This window comes from Saccharomyces kudriavzevii, assembly GCF_947243775.1.
Source record: "Saccharomyces kudriavzevii IFO 1802 strain IFO1802 genome assembly, chromosome: 10".
In the NCBI taxonomy this organism is placed as follows: Eukaryota; Fungi; Ascomycota; class Saccharomycetes; order Saccharomycetales; family Saccharomycetaceae; genus Saccharomyces; species Saccharomyces kudriavzevii.
Genome location: NC_079281.1, coordinates 273,278 through 291,767, shown reverse-complemented (window position 1 = coordinate 291,767; position 18,490 = coordinate 273,278). Strand labels below are relative to the sequence as shown.

General features: G+C 42.9%; 7 protein-coding genes across 7 annotated transcripts; 4 read left to right on the top strand and 3 right to left on the bottom strand.

Moving 5' to 3' along the window:
* Positions 1-30: 30 nt before the first annotated feature.
* Positions 31-1,746, bottom strand: ARG2 (acetyl-CoA:L-glutamate N-acetyltransferase; the record flags this gene model as incomplete). Its single annotated transcript, XM_056228979.1, has 1 exon — positions 31-1,746. One exon carries the CDS (start codon positions 1,744-1,746, stop codon positions 31-33), a length of 1,716 nt encoding a protein of 571 aa, XP_056083044.1.
* Positions 1,747-1,990: 244 nt separating this feature from the next.
* Positions 1,991-2,638, top strand: PSF2 (DNA replication protein PSF2; the record flags this gene model as incomplete). Its single annotated transcript, XM_056228978.1, has 1 exon — positions 1,991-2,638. One exon carries the CDS (start codon positions 1,991-1,993, stop codon positions 2,636-2,638), a length of 648 nt encoding a protein of 215 aa, XP_056083043.1.
* A 121-nt stretch (positions 2,639-2,759) lies between these two features.
* On the bottom strand, positions 2,760-4,694 carry JEM1 (Jem1p; the record flags this gene model as incomplete). Its single annotated transcript, XM_056228977.1, has 1 exon — positions 2,760-4,694. One exon carries the CDS (start codon positions 4,692-4,694, stop codon positions 2,760-2,762), a length of 1,935 nt encoding a protein of 644 aa, XP_056083042.1.
* A 345-nt stretch (positions 4,695-5,039) lies between these two features.
* On the top strand, positions 5,040-8,732 carry SMC3 (cohesin subunit SMC3; the record flags this gene model as incomplete). Its single annotated transcript, XM_056228976.1, has 1 exon — positions 5,040-8,732. The coding sequence occupies one exon, from the start codon at positions 5,040-5,042 to the stop codon at positions 8,730-8,732; it is 3,693 nt and encodes a 1,230-aa protein (XP_056083041.1).
* Positions 8,733-9,092: 360 nt separating this feature from the next.
* On the bottom strand, positions 9,093-12,725 carry NET1 (Net1p; the record flags this gene model as incomplete). Its single annotated transcript, XM_056228975.1, has 1 exon — positions 9,093-12,725. The coding sequence occupies one exon, from the start codon at positions 12,723-12,725 to the stop codon at positions 9,093-9,095; it is 3,633 nt and encodes a 1,210-aa protein (XP_056083040.1).
* A 1,268-nt stretch (positions 12,726-13,993) lies between these two features.
* On the top strand, positions 13,994-16,885 carry PRY3 (Pry3p; the record flags this gene model as incomplete). The annotated part of the gene is made up of 1 exon (XM_056228974.1): positions 13,994-16,885. One exon carries the CDS (start codon positions 13,994-13,996, stop codon positions 16,883-16,885), a length of 2,892 nt encoding a protein of 963 aa, XP_056083039.1.
* Positions 16,886-17,441: 556 nt separating this feature from the next.
* On the top strand, positions 17,442-18,323 carry PRY1 (sterol-binding protein; the record flags this gene model as incomplete). Its single annotated transcript, XM_056228973.1, has 1 exon — positions 17,442-18,323. The coding sequence occupies one exon, from the start codon at positions 17,442-17,444 to the stop codon at positions 18,321-18,323; it is 882 nt and encodes a 293-aa protein (XP_056083038.1).
* Positions 18,324-18,490: the final 167 nt, after the last annotated feature.

Genomic DNA, 18,490 nt, shown 5'->3' with positions numbered 1-18,490 from the left:
TTCCGTAATTGCTTCATGTGTGCGTTTTATTCATTTGTACCAACTTGGCTTAATATCTCTAATAGATTTCATGATTTCTCTTAGACGTGTCTTATTACGCAAAGCCCTCTTAGCGAATTGAGGATTGCCGTAATAGAATAACTTGAATTGGCTTTGCTGTTTATCATGATGTTCAGGATCCAAATCTACCGACAGATCTAGCACGGCAACGCTACGTTGAAAGTACCACTTGTTCACTACATTATCTTTCCTGCTTCTCCAGAGTATTTCGTTAGGAAACTTCTTAAACATCAAATTGAATATAATATCAGATATACCCAAAGAGCCTTTCAGATGCGGTAGAACAGCGAACTTATCGAGATAAACAAATGGGTCTTTTTCAGGGCCTTCATACGTTAAAATGGCAATACCCTCATAATCACCTATAACTATGATTGTAGCTATTCGTCCGTTGATCCTATTTAAATAGTCACGCACATCCAAAGATCTTTTGAAGCTCTGGTCTATGATTGCTTTGAATTTGTTGATATCCAACTTGAAGGAATTGGCAGGAGGCTCTTCTCCTGTTTCAGGTACGTGAAATTCCTTTGGTAGCCCGATGGAGTTGAACTGAGTCAACGTCTTATAATCATACGTTTTTATATGAACTCCCCTTTTTAAAACAGTGGTTACTAAGACAGCATCTGAATTGGATGGTGCCGTGTTTGCTGGCTGCGAAGGCAGCTCATACCACGTATGTTCACTTAACGCATCAGTTGATGAGTCCATTTCAATGCTGTTCTTTTTAAACCTTGGTAAAGAAGAGGATATTAACGAACGATCCGTAAGGAGGTTATATACTAAAGGATTTCTTCTGTCTGAAGATAATGCAGCGGCTTTGATGGTGGTAATCAATCCCGTAGCTGCAGGTGCTAGATTTGATAGTACTTTGTTCATTAGCAACAGATCTTCCAAATGATTATGGTATTCACATTCCAGAGAAGATATTTCATCTTGTTTAGCATGTAGCTCCATCCTGTGTAACAAATCCTGTGAGCGTGGTTCTGGTTTTCTCAGAGTGCGTATATTATGAGACAAAGACGAGAACAGATGCCTGAATTCTTGGGAAAGATTTATGAAAACGTGAGCGTTGTCATGTCTTTCTCCTGAGGGTATGCCTCCGGCTTCATTCAAAATGAAGAACTTGTCGATATGCGGAATATCTCCCTGACATAGACAATTCATGAATTTTACGACATCCGTCGTCATGAATTCAGACGCTGTTTCTTGATTATACACGTAGGGTTTAATAATTGGTATCATATCCGAGTTTGCAATATCAAACAACTTGCTCTGTCGTGACAAAGCAGAATGATATAACCCAGTGCGAGATTTTGTCAAGCCCTCTTTAAGATGAAGCGGTCTCATATCAGCATTTGTAACAATACTATCGAGTAACTCTGCTTGTATATTTACACGTGATGGTGATGGTGATGGTGGAATTGCAAATATGGGACGCAAACCGAGCATTCCGAGCCTTTTTATGGCACTCGAAACCTGAGTCAAAATTGCAGGTGCCACCTCATGCAGATCTCTAATGAAGAACAAGCAGTGATTATGTTGACCATTCCCGTTTCTATATTTCGAAAGATAGTCCTTAGCCTCTCGTTTTGTAGCCGTCGAGTTCAGAACGGACAGAATCAAGCTTTTTGAAGATGCATTGGGTTGATTATACCGGAGTCCATGCGTAAATATATGCTTCCACATGATGAACAATGACCGACTAATGCCTTGAATCTGCCTACCTGTACAATTCTGCCGAATTGCATTTTCATTCTTCGTTCGAAGTTCAGCGATGACTAAACCCAGTGTGAAATTTCTTCAAGTAAAAAATTCCATTTCGAAAAAAAATCAGTCGCCTAAATGCAGGCATAAAAATGGTAAACAAACAAAAAAGTGGCATATTATAGATAATTAGCGGCCTGACCTAATAGGAGATATTTTCAGAACAATGGCATTACCAGCGCATCTGCAGCAGTCTTTCTCGTCAGAGGAAATTCAGTTTATTGTAGAGAATGAACCGATAAAGATTTTTCCCAGAATAACGACACGCCAAAAGATTCATAGAAATGATAAAGGAGTCCGGGATCAGACACCTAACCGCTGGCAACTTATCACGACGGGTGACAAGGCCCTAAATAATATGGTAGCGATGCGCTCTACCGAGGTGGTCCTTTGGATTGCTCTGTTACTGAAGCAGCAATCCAAGTGCAGTATAGTAGCACCACAGTGGTTAACGACGAAAGAGCTTGATAGAAAAATACAATATGAAAAGGCACATCCAGATAGGTTTAGTGAGCTACCATGGAACTGGCTTGTTTTAGCACGCATTCTCTTCAGTAAGGCTAAAGATGATTTCCACGACCCCATTCACGAATTGCGCGGTAAAATTCAAGATTTGAGAGAAATAAGGCAGGTCAAGGTATTAAAAGGTCTTAAATATTTGAACGAGTCCCATTTGCAATTAGATAATCTAAGTTTATTAGAGATCAATGAATTGAGGCCGTTCATCACTGACATTATGGACAAATTAAGAGAAATTCACGCAGCATCCCTTACTGTCGCAGGTGAAAATGAGGAAGAGGATTTTAATAACTAAAAAGAAATCATTCTATAAAGATCAAATTTTTCAAGGGTTTGCCCATATTTATTCGTATGTATATATACATACGTTTGTACTTGCATCGGCATACTTGTGCGCACGCATAAAACGTAACTCATCAGAAACCAAAATTCATTTTGAAACTATTTCTGAATGGAAATCCATTCCCTTGGTTTTTGAACATGCTTTGCCTAGGTCCCTGAGCAAATGTGTTTCGATGAGGATTAGACCTCGAGAGATCGTATTCTTTCCTCTTGTTGTCGTCACTTAACGCCTCGTATGCCTCATTAATTTGTGACATTGTTTCGTGAATGGACTCTTTTTTGTCATTATGGTTTGCCTTTATCTTATCTGGATGGTATTTTTTGGTTAAATTCAAGTATGCTTTTCTTATTTCTTTCGAAGTAGCACTAGGTGTTACCCCAAGAGTTTTATAATAGTCCTTTTTAGGGTCATAGCTGGACCCCTGTGGGGGAGTCTGGTGCTGTTGCTGTTGTTGTTGTTGTTGCTGTTGTTGGAAATGTTGTTGGTTGAAATTCCGATGTTTTTGTTCTTTGTAAGCTTGTAATTGTTTCTGCAACAAACGGAAGTTTTTTACCACGTATGGATTTGTTGACTCTGAAAGCCCGTTATCCTGGAAAAACTTACTTATCTGATCGTACAATTGTTTCTTAGACTGGGAATGTGGTTTAGACTTATTTCTGTTTAAGATCGAGTTTATCATATACATCAGCAAATGAGGATTGGAATTCCAAACATCATCCAAAATTGTTTCAGGCAACCGTTTTTGCTGAGATTTGGCATCCTGATAGTGGTTCCAGGTTTCTAGCGTTAATGAATGTTTTAAAACTTTTTTGCAAAATGGTGCTGCCATTTTAGTTCTCTTGGCATCCGAACTCATGGTAGAAGCCTGGCAAATAACGGAGTCAATATATACCAGATAATCAGTGTGATAGTAGGATTTTGGCTTGGCAAAGTCATTGATGTTGGTAGGATCGTCAAATAAATTTGTTGTCAAAGGTCTTAACAGTTGCACATCCTGAATTAATTGTTTAAGTATCTCCTGTAAAAATGAGTAGTTGTTTTTGAATGTTATATCCTTACTAAGAACTTTCTTTTGGGCAATAAATGGCTTTCCCTCCTTCAAGTAAAAATCTATAGTTTTGTCCCAATCTGTAGACCCTTCACGCTCGAACGCATACATTTCCGGATCCAAAATCTGTCTTTTGGATGGATTCACTTTGTTTAATTTAGAAATAGCCATACTTAGCCTTTTACACTTATCGTTGTCCATATCAATGGATAAGCACTTTCTCAAATTAAAGGACGCATCGGAATTGAGTACAAAAGTCTGCAAGACCGATATGACATAATGAATAGAAAGCCTTGTATCTAGGCTCAAAGAAGCCAAATGTTTGTCAAGAATTGTTTCGTAATCCAAGATAATGGCAGCTGCTAGTGAAACATCAATCTCCTCGACCATCTTGTGGAAAAGAACATCAATATGAGTGGAAAGGATGTTTCTATCATACGGCGTTATGCGAAGTAGCTCCGAAAGATCCTCCTCCACGGAAACATCTTTTGATAGTATTTTCTTTCCGATAGTCTCATTCAAAGAGAGGTATTTTGTATAGTGTTCATCCTTTTGACGCACCTCATCCCACAGACCAAAATCCTTATACATCTCTTGCAGCCTTTTCTCGGCCAGCTTCCCAAAGGAATCTGTATAAGTTTCATTGGAAACAATTTTTTCGAATATGTCAATGGCCTTCAGGTGTTGGTCATTAGACATTTGGATCAGCCCAATCTTGTAGTATATTTGGTTAGCCAGTCGAATGACATCTGTCATATCCTCACTTTCTAGTTCCGTTGTCATGCAATTTTGTTCTAATTGTCCCGCGATCCATTGATATTTTGTCAAGGACTCAGTGTCTACTTTCAGGTTCTTGTTCAGTTGTTGCAACTCAGCCAAATCACATGATTTGATGGCCGATATCAGTACTGGTAAAATAATACTATAGACCAGAAGACAGTATCCCGTAATTAGTATCATGTGTTGTTTTGCAGACGTTCACACCAGCCTTAGTAATATGCCAAACCAACCAGTGAATACAACTTACTGGATCGGCACCTACGACTAAGTCCTTACCCTTAAAGCAGTTTTTACGTCGCCTTGACTCCCTTCTTGTTTGTCATCGATGTGTACACCTGTCACATTTCCATTGTTAGTAGCCCAAAGAAAAAAAAAATCTCAAGAACAAGCAAGGCATGAACGCGACGCGTAAAGAAAAAGAATAGAGATCATTTAAAGAAGAGTTTCAATTTCATCTTCACGCAGTATAGAGACCATATCTGCAGAAGAGGCCTACTGACGCGACAAGAATAGTGCAAGCCCGCTATGTATATCAAAAGGGTGGTTATTAAGGGTTTTAAGACGTATAGAAACGAAACAATTATCGATAATTTCTCGCCGCATCAGAATGTTATCATTGGTTCTAACGGTTCAGGTAAATCGAACTTCTTTGCTGCTATTAGGTTTGTTTTGAGTGACGATTACTCTAATCTTAAGAGGGAGGAGAGACAGGGGCTCATTCACCAGGGTTCGGGTGGTTCGGTGATGAGCGCCTCAGTGGAAATTGTATTCCATGATCCAGATCACTCCATGATATTGCCCTCTGGTGTGCTGTCGAGAGGAGACGACGAAGTGACGATTAGAAGAACAGTGGGATTGAAGAAAGACGACTATCAACTGAATGACAGAAACGTAACCAAGGGCGACATCGTTAGAATGTTGGAAACCGCGGGATTTTCAATGACTAATCCTTACAACATAGTGCCACAAGGTAAGATAGTTGCATTGACTAATGCTAAGGATAAGGAAAGATTACAATTGCTGGAAGATGTTGTAGGAGCTAAGTCATTTGAAGTCAAATTGAAGGCCTCGCTGAAAAAGATGGAGGAGACGGAGCAGAAAAAGATCCAGATCAGCAAAGAAATGGATGAATTGAACTCAAAATTAAGTGAAATGGAACAAGAACGGGAGGAACTAGAAAAATATAATGAATTAGAACGTAATAGAAAGATTTATCAATTTACTTTGTATGACCGAGAATTGAATGACGTTATCAACCAAATGGAAAGATTGGATGGTGATTACAACAATACCGTTCATTCTTCTGAACAATACATTCAGGAATTAGACAAAAGGGAAGATATGATCGGGCAAGTCTCCAAAAATCTATCAAATATTGAAGCTTCCTTGAAGATCAAGAATACGACGGATTTACCACAGGCAAAACTACGGGAGTCTGAGATTTCTCAAAATTTAACCAATATTAATGTGAAGATTAAGGATGTCCAGCTACAAATCGAGTCGAACGGAGAACAGAGAAACTTGGATGGCGCAACTCTGAAAGAGGTTAAATCTATAATAAAGCAGAGACAACAAAAGCTGTCCAAGATCTTACCAAGATATCAGGAACTGACGAAGGAAGAAGCAATGTACAAACTTCATTTGGCTTCCCTACAACAAAAGCAAAGAGATTTGATTTTTAAAAAGGGTGAATATGCTCGTTTCAAATCAAAGGAGGAGCGCAATGCGTGGATTTATTCAGAGATTGAAGAATTAGAATCTTCGATGCAAAATCTGAATGAATTAGGAAGTAAATTGCAAATGGATCGTACGTCTTTGAAGGAACAGTATTCCAAGCTTGATGAAGAGATTGAAGATTTGGCTGATTCTATCAATGGGCCAGATATCAAAGGTCAACTAGAAGATTTTGATTCGGAATTAATCAATCTGAAGCAGAGACTGAATGAAAGTTTAGACACTCGTAAAGAACTGTGGAGAAAAGAACAAAAACTGCAAACAATCTTGGAAACCTTGTTGAGCGACGTCAATCAAAACCAAAGAAATGTCAACGAAACTATGAGTAGGTCATTGGCAAATGGTATAATAAATGTCAAAGAAATCACAGAAAAGCTGAAAATATCGCCAGAATCAGTTTTTGGTACATTAGGTGAGCTGATTAAAGTCAATGATAAATACAAAGCATGTGCTGAAGTGGTCGGTGGAAACTCTCTTTTCCATATCGTAGTAGATACTGAGGAAACGGCCACTCTAATTATGAACGAATTATATCGTATGAAGGGTGGAAGAGTCACGTTTATCCCGCTGAACAGGTTATTTTTGGACAGTGACGTTAAATTTCCCTCAAATACTACAACTCAGATCCAATTCACACCCTTAATCAAAAAGATAAAATACCAACCCAGATTTGAAAAGGCTGTCAAACACGTCTTCGGCAAAACTATTGTAGTCAAGGAATTAGGCCAAGGTTTAAAACTAGCTAAAAAACACAAACTTAATGCTATTACGTTAGATGGTGATAGAGCAGATAAAAGAGGTCTACTTACAGGTGGGTATCTTGACCAGCACAAAAGAACTCGTTTGGATTCATTGAAGAACTTAAATGAATCAAGGAATCAACACAAAAAATTAATTGGAGAATTAGAAGTTGTTAAAAACGAATTGAATAATGTTGATGCTATAATTGACCAAGTAAACGGGAATATAAGAAGAGTCTCTAATGACAGAGAATCCGTCTTGACAAACATTGAGATTTGTAGAACATCGCTAAACACTAAAAAGAACGAAAAATTGATTCTGGAGGAAACATTAAACGCTACTGTGCTAAAGCTAGAAAGGCAGAAGACAAACCTAAGTCTTGCCCAAGAAAAGTTGAATACATATAAAAATGATTTACTCCAAGATTTCGATAGCGAACTTTCAAGGGAAGAAAAGGAAAGGCTGGAGTCCTTGACCAAAGAAATCAACATATTGCATAACAAACTGGATGTTACTTCAGACGCATTGGAAGGTATAACTTCAACGATTGATTCGTTGAATGCGGAATTAGAGTCAAAACTTATTCCGCAAGAAAATGATCTCGAAGCTAAAATGGCAGAAGTTGGTGATGCATTTATTTTAGGTTTGCAAGATGAATTGAAAGAATTACAATTAGAAATGGAAAGTGCCGAGAAACAGCATGAAGATGCTGCATTAGAATTAAGTACTGTTCAAGGTGAAATTGAAACACTCATTGCTGAAGAAACCAATAATAAAAAGTTACTAGAAAAGGCAAACAATCAACAACGTTTACTGCTGAAAAAGCTTGACAATTTTCAAAAAAGTGTAGAGAAGACAATGATTAAGAAAACGACATTGGTTAGTAGAAGGGAAGAACTGCAGCAAAGAATAAGAGAAATCGGGCTACTGCCGGAAGATGCTCTAATAAACGATTTTAGTGACATCACCAGCGATCAATTATTACAAAAATTGAACGATATGAACACTGAGATCTCAGGTTTGAAGAATGTAAATAAGAGAGCTTTTGAAAATTTCAAGAAGTTCAACGAAAAGCGCAAAGATCTTTCAGAAAGGGCTTCAGAGCTAGATGAATCTAAAAATTCTATTCAAGACTTGATTGTTAGGCTAAAACAACAAAAGGTTAGTGCAGTTGATTCCACTTTTCAGAAAGTTTCTGAAAATTTTGAGACTGTTTTCGAGAGACTGGTTCCCAGAGGTACTGCTAAATTGGTTATCCACCGCAGGAATGAAAACGTTGGTGATCAGACAGACAGTGCCGACGTTGAAATGGATGCCGATGCCAGTAAAGTAACAAGTAGCAGGGATGGGGAAACGGTGTACACCGGCGTTTCGATTTCTGTTTCTTTTAATTCGAAACAAAATGAACAACTGCATGTCGAACAACTATCAGGCGGTCAAAAGACAGTATGTGCCATCGCTTTGATCTTAGCAATCCAAATGGTTGACCCCGCTTCCTTTTACTTATTTGACGAAATTGATGCTGCATTAGACAAACAGTATAGGACTGCCGTAGCTACACTAATCAAAGAATTGTCAAACGATGCCCAGTTCATTTGCACAACGTTCAGAACTGATATGTTACAAGTTGCAGATAAGTTTTTCCGTGTTAAGTATGAGAATAAAATATCCACTGTTATTGAAGTCAATAAAGAAGAGGCAATTGGTTTTATTAGAGGTAGCAATAAATTTGCTGAGGTTTGAGGGTATTTCTGTAACGTTCTGTTTCTAAGGATTTCTATTTTGCATTTTTTAAATAGCTAATTTGTATGTAATTATTACCATTTTCTCTTTTTTAGAAACCTAAACTTTCCCAATTCATAAAGAAAAAATCATTACTAAACAATAATCCCAAAAAATATTCTGACATTTTGCGATATAATACCAGAATGACTTCTTAATATGAATGCCAATATCTATCTCAAAAAATTGATCATGATTATCGTAGAGATGAATAAATTAGTTTACATGAAAAATTTTGATTTATTTATTACTTTTATATGCTTGATTATATTTTTTCTTGGTAGCTTTCGATGAAATGTATAATACTTAGATATCAAGGTATCATTTTTTCTTGAAATCTTTTATTAAGGATGCAAATCCACCACTTGGTTTCTTTTTCTTGCCTAAAGCAGCACTAGCAGACTTTGCACTGATGAAGCTTTTCCCATCGTCTGAAGAATCACCCGAGTCGTCTGAGTCTAAATCAGAGCCACTAGAACTCGAGCTGGAGTCAGAGACGGAATCTGAGCTGGAATCAGAGCCTGCGCCGGGACTCGCTTCATCTTCACTACTTGAAGTAGCTTTTGGTTGTGATTTACCAGTTGATCTGGAAGTTTTTTCCTTCACGTCCGGGATTCCCCTTGAAACAAGATCAGATAATGAACTCAAAGAAGGACGTACTTTTCTTGGCAGATCATGAAGAATACTAGAAGGGTTTGAAGGGGTCTTCGATCTTACGGATGGCGGAGACGACATGTCCATTAATTGTGTAACTGGAACCTTATTAGGTGTAGCGTTGTTTGTTTGGTTCAAAGATGAAGGATGAACTTCAACTTTGGATGATGACGATCTGACTGGTTCTCTTGGTGTATTTACAACAACTCTTCTGGCCTTTCTGGATGTTGAAGTTTCTCCATCAGAAGATGAAGAGGACGAACTGGACTCGTCTTCCGTGGAGGAACCAGAAGATTCAGAATCATCATTGCTTAAACTAGAGTCATTCTTTTCATTAGAAATTATACCAGGTGGCACAAACGTTTTACTGTTGGTAAATTTGGCCTTCAAATCCTTCAATTTATCATTTGCACTGGGTTTAGCAGGTTTGGGCCTGCCTTCTTTCAAGTTGCTGACAATATTCACCTTATTCTGATTCAAAAGCTTGCCCTTCAAAGCTGTACCTTCCTTCAACGTGTTTGAATCACCGGCCCCGAATGTGGTAGCAGTTGTCCTTTCTGCTGCTTTGGATTCATCTGCTTTCTTTTCCACTTTAGATCCTGAGTCTTTAACTCCATCAGTATTTGCGCTTTTCGATTCTGTTGTCTTTGGAGATATTTCCTTGCTTTGATTATCGGGTTGTATGGCTAGATTCTTAGTTTTGGGCTTCACAGTTTTGTTATTTACCTTTTCCGTCGAAGAAGCGCTTGCCTTCGTAGCTGCAGGAGGGGTATTGCTAACAGCAGAAGATATCGCCTGTGGTGCATCCTGAGTTTGCGGCTTTGTACGTTCATTTTGTTTCTTATTCGAATTTGGGTAAAAGCTCTTGGCCATTTGTTCACTAATTTTAATATGGGTTACAGAAATCTCGCTTGTCTTCGGGGCAGGCTCAATTTTATTCTGGGGAGTTTTTACACTAGGCCTTTTGTTATTTGTTTCTTCAACCGCTTCTTTACTATTATTTACCTTTGCATCTGTCAGCGGGACAACGCTACCTTTCAATGAATGCAAAGAGATGTTTTTGGGCCCATCATTAGGCAATGGTAGATTTTTCTTTTTTTTGAGATCATCCTCTGATGACACGTCTGTTTCAATGCCACTTTCCGATTCATTGTCCGTAGATCCTGCAGAACTTGAGTCTTCAGGTACTTTCCCTGGTGTCTCGTTTTTCTTGGCTCCTGCTAATAATTGGGCTGCCCTCTTAGCCGCGCTTCTTGCAGTTCTTTGAGGGAGAATATTTCTTGGATCTGGTTTGGAATTGTCTATGTCTTTATTTAAAACCGTGGTGTAAGGCTTTGAATTCTTGGAATTACCTGAACCAAAAATTCTTCTCGAATTTTTGCCTTTAAACCATTGCGGAAGATCTGTACCGTCACCTTCTATCATCTTGAAAAGCTCTGATTTTGGGAAGCTGGAGGAATCGGAATCTTGAGGAACAATACGAACGGTAGTGTCTGCTTCATCATCATCATCATCGTCTTCAACGGCGTCGCTGACGATAGCGTCTGCTTCTTTTGGAGTGTGTCCATTTACATTGACTTTGCTACCCAGTGGGTTCTCTTTCCCAGTAGGCTTGTTGGACGATGCAAGTATTGGTTGGATACTATGAGCAATTGTTGGCAGGTTTTCCTTTTGCGAAAGCTTATCATTCGAATTGCCGTTTTCCCTTCCTTGACGGCCATCTGAGAAATTAGTCATTCTTCTCGGTTCCACTGTAGCAGAAGGTTCCGTCTGTGATTTTTTTTCCACTATAGTTTCCAGTGAGCTTTTTCTCGGTGGCTGATGCCCTTGTTGTTTTTTGGAGGATTCGCCGTGCGAAAATTTGGTGATGGCAGTACCACCTGCCTTAGGAAGCTCCGCTAGATGAACATTATGTGGCATGACATCACCCAAAGGGCTGTTTTTCACGGGAGAGCCGTTATTATCTGCAATTGAACTTTGGCTACGTTGCAAGGAAGCTTTTGAATGGGGTTCCGTTTCGGGAGTTTCTTGGTTTTCGCTACTTGAGCTTTCGTCTGACTCATAGTTCTCACCGTTCTCCAAATAAGGTTTCTTCATTGGGATTTTTGCACCTTTGGCGGGCAGGACGGAAGCAGGACTGGAAGGACCCTCCTTTAATTCTTTTTCAATCTCTGAGATTCTTGGCTCAGGGATTCTTAACATTCCTGATGTTATTCTTGGGGTAGTAACAGATGGCTTCCTGTTTGAGTCCTGGACTGTAAGGGCCGCGGCGCCGGCATTAGCAAAGGAAGAAGAAGAGGATGCTGAAGCTGAAAAAACCAATTCGTTCTTCTGCGCATGTTCAGACACCACCCTTTGTCCGGTCAAAGTGACTCTGTTGGGGGTCATGGTCGACATTATGGGGGTTCCGGACAATAGACGTTGCTGTTTTGACTTGTCCGGATCCACGGTTTCCGATCTAGATACGATATCTTCCTCGATAATGCTTGATTTAATTTTTTTACCAGCGTCAATGCCCGAACTAATTCTGATGGGTGGTGACTGAGGCTGTGTCGGAGGCGGCAAGAAGGATCTCTCGCCAACGTCTTCGTCTTCGTCGTCCGAATTGTTGGACATGATCTTCGAAGAAGGTGGAGGATATATTTGCCTAGCTAAAGGTGTGGAAATCCTCATAGACCCATTAATGGCGCTGCGAATGGTCGTTGACGTCGTGGCGGTGGTTGCTGTTGGGGGCCTTTTTTTTGCGATTCTGAGGACACCGGAAGAGGCGGGAATCTGTTGTTGCAACTGCACTGAGTGAGGCGATCCATTGTTCAATTTAGATCGCTTCACCGACCTGTAAAGCGACACTGGTGCCGTATCATCCAGATCAATTTCATTTTTCAAGATAACTCTCACGACGTTATTGACGTTGAAAACGTCCTTTATTAGGAAATCCGGGTCTAGATCACAGCCGCTGTTGTCCTGCAAACTCAAAATCTCGATGTCCTCCTGCAGACTTGGGTACATTTTCTCGCACTTATCAATGATCTCGTCACTCAGATTTAATAGGGTGCTTGTTGGTTTGGTAAACAGAAGAAACTTCTTGTATCTTGGCTGATTAAAATAGTTTGGGGAGAAACTCGCGTTGGCAGATCTCAAGTTGGCATACTGCAGAGAGGCGTCCCCAGCGCTTTGCGCAATGCTAGTTCTATTGGGCAGCAATTGAGAAGACTCGGCGATGGTGGGTCCGTAACCAAACTGTATTGGCGTCGTCGCCTGAAGACTCGGAGGCACCAAGACCACTTGTAGCTTGTACATGAAAGAGGGTGGGGGAGTACGGTTATCGAGTTCTCTTTGTTTCGGGCCAAGCCAAGATTAGAGCTTTCAACTACCTCGCGTGTTTATTCTCTCCATACTAAACATACATTCATTATTCAGATCAGTTTTCACGCTTACCAAGAAAAAGAAAAAAAAAATGAGCAAAATCAGGAGAAACGGGTAATCATCCGTTCTAACATCGCTCTCTACGATTGAAAAAAGCAAACTATATACGCAATCACGCAGAACTAATATACAATACGCGCTTATATGGCCGATTGTTCTCCGGTCAGGGAAAAGCAACTATCATATGCATGCGGCAACCATATGCACTTTATTGGTGTTTTTCGTTGAGTAAAGCTCAGGTCGTACAGTGGCAAGGAACGATTTCCTGAACCACATTGCCATAAACGTGTGCTCAACCCCTGAACACTATCCCTGGCATGTATCTACTAATTGCTTTCCCTCGTCTAGGAGCAGGGCCTCCCCTGCGGCTTTACACTGTAACTTTTCCGATTACTAAATCGGCGGGAGCATAGGGCGCAGCGGCATCCTACGAATCTCGTCATTTCGATGCACTAGGGTCCTGTTCTGTGCTCTGGTGTGTCCCAATGAGGAAAACAGGAGCAAAAGAAGGGGCGTGTCGCTGATTGGGAGGGTCCGTTATGTTGAGTTAAGTCCACGTTCAGGTACGTGAAAAACCCAACGTTGGGACAAACGCGTCGCTATTGTTGGCACGCTCGGCCGAGACAACGGGGACTTCCCTGCTGCCTCCGGCGGCTGTTCTGCTTTTTTTTGCACATGGCTGGTTTCTCTGCTGGACGGCTGGGTGTTTAGAGTTGCCGCCATGCAGGTCGTTTCGTTTACTTATCCCTGTTTGCTCGAGGATTAATTGTACCCGTTTTGGCTAAGCGCCAAATGGTAGATTATCCGAGGGATGAAGGTACCACAGCAATGGAGCTGGCGAAGCTACGCACTAGCTGTGTGTGCTTGCCTCTTATGTTTGTTTTTCGTATATCGCGGTTTCTGTGTGCGTAGTTCAACAACAAAACTGGCAATCAAGGTGGAACCCAGCAACGGAGTGTTGCAATTGCTATATAGGTTCGATGAAACATCTAATGTTTCAATTGGGCTGGAGAATTCTCTAAAACAAGTTCTATACTTGGTGTTCCTTTACTTCTTGCTTCTTTAGGTAATTACAACATCAGCACCGGCAAAAACTACAATTGCTTCACCCCGCAACGCCGAACAATTCAAAACAAAAACCAATGCTGAAGTTTCCAATATCGGTTCTCTTGGGCTGTCTGATGGCTGCCAAGGCTCAAGCCACGTTCCCCAACTTCGAGACCGACGTCCTGAACGAACATAACAAGTTCAGGGCGCTGCACGTTGACACGGTGCCGCTGACCTGGTCGGACACCCTGGCCACGTACGCGCAGAACTACGCCGACCAGTACGATTGCTCGGGCATCTTGACGCATTCCGATGGTCCATACGGTGAGAACCTTGCACTGGGTTACACAGACACGGGAGCCGTGGATGCCTGGTATGGGGAGATAAGCAAGTACAACTATTCGGATCCTGGGTTTTCTTCCTCCACGGGCCACTTTACCCAGGTCGTTTGGAAGTCCAGCACCCAGATTGGGTGTGGCTACAAGTATTGCGGCACCACATGGAACAACTATGTGATCTGCTCCTACAACCCTCCCGGAAATTACTTGGGTGAGTTTGCCGAGGAAGTGGAACCGCTTATAAGTACTATATCCTCGTCCTCGTCGTTGTCCTCGTCCACGTCCTCTTCTTCGTCCACTCCCGCTGCGTCATCTAAAATCTCTGCGACCTCGTTCAGTAGCGTGCCCACTGTAGCGCAGGGATATACAATGTTGATATCCTCCGAGATTAGTGGCTCTTCGAAAGCAACTAGCATAAACCCTGCCAAGACTGCCATTGCGTCCTCCTCTGCGGCGTTTACCAGTAGCGCAAGAGCAACTAGCTCCTCCAAGTCCTTGTCTGCTTTAAGTTCCTTGACAAGCGCCAGCGCCCCCTCTGATGCTACTTCTTCCGGTATTGCCTTGTCGAGTACCGCCTCCAGCAGTGCTTCGTCGAGCGCCATCTCCACAGTCACAGCTTCCTCCAGCAGTGCTTCATCGAGTGCTTCCTCCACAGTCGCCGCTTCCTCCAGCAGTGCTTCATCGAGTGCTTCCTCCACAGTCGCCGCTTCCTCCAGCAGTGCTTCATCGAGTGCTTCCTCCACAGTCGCCGCTTCCTCCAGCAGTGCTTCATCGAGTGCTTCCTCCACAGTCGCCGCTTCCTCCAGCAGTGCTTCATCGAGTGCTTCCTCCACAGTCGCCGCTTCCTCCAGCAGTGCTTCATCGAGTGCTTCCTCCACAGTCGCCGCTTCCTCCAGCAGTGCTTTGTCGAGCGCCATCTCCACAGTCGCAGCTTCCTCAAGCAGTGCTTCCTCGAGTGCTTCCTCCACGGTTGCTGCATTATCGAGCACTACTTCCCCTACGAGTTCTAGCGGCTTGACCTCCAGTTCGGCCAATTCTGTCAGGTTTGCCAACACAACCAGATCTTCTGCTGGGAGCACCGCCTCTATGTCCGCGTCATCTTCGTCTTTGACTATTGATGCCACCATTACCAGCTCTTCTAAGAAGACCACAACCTCGGCTTCCGAGCCCGTAAGCTCAATTACCAGTGCTACAAATGCTGCTCAATACGCGACCAGATCTGAAGCATCCTCAGAGGATGCCGCCGCTCCTGCTTCACGTTCCTCACACACTTCCTTGGACTCCACCGCTACCACTCATGGCACCATTGTAGGTGCTGGTTTGGCTATCGATTCTGCCAGCCTGGTTACCGGCGCAACCAAAGCGTCTGAGGCTGCCGTTAGATCTGGAGCTTCTTCGGAGGCCCTCACTTCGGTGACCACTTCCGCTTCAAGCTCGGCCAGCAATGTCATTTCCAGCGGCACCCATTCAGAAAATGCCCCGGAGTTGGCCTCCAGAGTGTCATATGCCGCCGAATACGCAACCATACCTACACCCTCCTCCGCAACTTCCTCTTCAACCTCAGCCTCAGCCTCAGGCGATGCAGTAAATTCGTCTAGCATCTTCGAAGTTGCCTCTGCTACCACAGAAAATTCAAGCACCGACACTTCAACGGGCACCGCAGATGCTACTACGACCTTGGCCTCTGCTGCTGACACCTCTAGGAGCTCAATTGTCACAACAAAGTTGGCTTCTACAGACGACGCTGCCAGCTCATCTAGTGCCATTTCCACCGATGCCGCTAAAAACGCCGACAGATACAAATCTTCTTCCGCGACAGCGTCTGTGGATGGCTCAAGTACTACCAGTGCTTCTACTCCTAATATCACAACGGCTACAGGCACCTCTAAGAGCGCTTATTCAAGCGCACCACACTCTACTGGTACGAACATCGATTTCACGGTTTCCACCGTCACAACTACCGAAAACAAGCTAGTCACCAACACCCTTACAGCTTCCTGCAGTACGAACAGTAGTCCAGCCATATCCTCTGCCACCACCACGGAAAAGACGCTGGTGACCAACACTATTACCACTTCTTGTAGCACTCTGAGCGGCGCCACAACACGGACCAGTGACGTAACTATGTCTTCTCTCAAAACTAACCCTGCAGTCCAAACTACTTCGTCTTCCTCTATAACCACTATTTTGCCAGAAAACGATGATTCTGCCTTTTCCGCCATCTTCACCAGTGCCAACGCCGCAACTATTGTCAACCCCGGAAAAACATCTTCTACAGCTAGCCATCTCAACACATCTGAAAAGCCAAACGAAACCGCTTCCGCTAAATTCACTTCAAACGAAGACAGAGCCACCACAACGACCACCAGCCAAGAAAACGATGCTGCATCGTACGCCAAGCCATCCAGTCCAATTACCGGCACAGTAATAACCAGTAGCAACAATGCTCGTTCCACCACTAATCAGCCAAAGGGCTCCATCTCACATCAGACTACTTCATCGATCTACACTCAACTAAAACACGGCACATCAACTACCGCACAATTGTCGGCATACGAAGGTGCAGCAGCACCCGCATCTGTTTTCCAGTGCAACCATCTGCCAGGAACGATTACCGCATTCGTCGTAGCCATCCTGTTCGCCTTCTAGATCTTTGAACAACACCCGATTATGCATTTTGTTTCCTGAACGAGCGACACCTCCACACCCTGCGCGCCAATCACCGCCATTATTTTACCCAAAGAGGTAACATATACGCACAGAGCAACTTCCCGATGCGGATAAAATTGCCTGCGGTTCCGAAGGGGAGCGATCGCAGTCCATTGACTGTTGCCGCTTTGGGTAAAGGGACCGGTTTATTGCGTGTTGACAACTCTAGCACTGGCGTCCTTTCTACGCTTGTAGAAGCTCAACTTCTTTTAAAACTACCTACATTGTCATTATCAATTATCTATCTTATCACACGATATATAAACGCACATCTATTTACGAATCCAAAGTTGTATTATTCTCTGTTCTTATGGCATTCTTAGTCTTTTCTTATTGCAAGAGTTAAGCAAGGAATCTCAAATCGCGCTCTCTTTTGTCTTCTCGTTGCTGCATCGTAAGCTATCCTGATCCATTCTTTTTCCTATAGGCCGCTTGCACACTTCCACTCTTTAGTGTTAATTTCTTCTTTTTTCAAGTATAGCGCAATTGAACAGTTATGAAACTTTCAAAATTATCGATCTTAACATCCGCTTTAGCCACGACCGCGTTTGCCGCTCCCGCCGTCGTTACTGTGACCGAACATGCCCATAATGCTGCTGTCGTCACCGTGCAAGGCGTCGTTTACGTCGAGAACGGCCAAACTCTCACGACTTACAAAACATTTGCTCCTGCTTCTGCCGCTAAACCAACTTCTACAGCCACTGCAGTGATAGCTCCCCCCATCGCTTCTGCTTCTGCTTCTGCTTCCGGGTCCAGTGGTTCTAATGCGGCCTTGTCTGCTTTGCAGGACCTAGCCAACGTCTGGGGTAAGACTACCGATTCGACCACCACGTTGACGCCATCCACATCTCCATCGCAATCGCAGCCTCAAGCTACTGCCACTGCTTCACCTGCTGTAACCGCCACGACTTCCCAAGCCGCTGCCACCTCCGCATCTGCTTCAGATGACGAATTGTCAGACTTTGCCTCTTCTGTCCTGGCTGAACATAACAAGAAGAGAGCCTTGCATAAGGACACTCCAGCTCTGACCTGGTCCAACACTTTGGCCACCTACGCTCAGGACTATGCTGACAACTACGACTGTTCAGGTACTTTGACTCATTCCGGTGGTCCATACGGTGAAAATTTGGCCCTAGGCTACGATGGCACAAGCGCTGTTGATGCCTGGTACAACGAAATTTCCAGCTACGATTTCTCGAATCCAGGTTTTTCAGGCAACACGGGCCACTTTACTCAAGTTGTCTGGAAGTCTACTACGCAAGTCGGTTGTGGGATCAAAACCTGTGGCGGTGCGTGGGGTGACTATGTCATCTGTAGTTACGACCCTGCAGGAAACTACGAAGGTGAATACGCTGACAACGTCGAACCCCTAGCTTGATCTCACAGGACACACTTTTATCCACCCATCTTCCGCTTTCCCTCCTTTAAAGTTCGTTTTTTATGTTCTTTGTTTCACAAGAATCCCTTTTGGCCGCCTGGTGGTTGCCTGTTTACTTTGAAAGTATACCTAAATACTCCGCCCTATATACCCCCTCTTTTTTTACA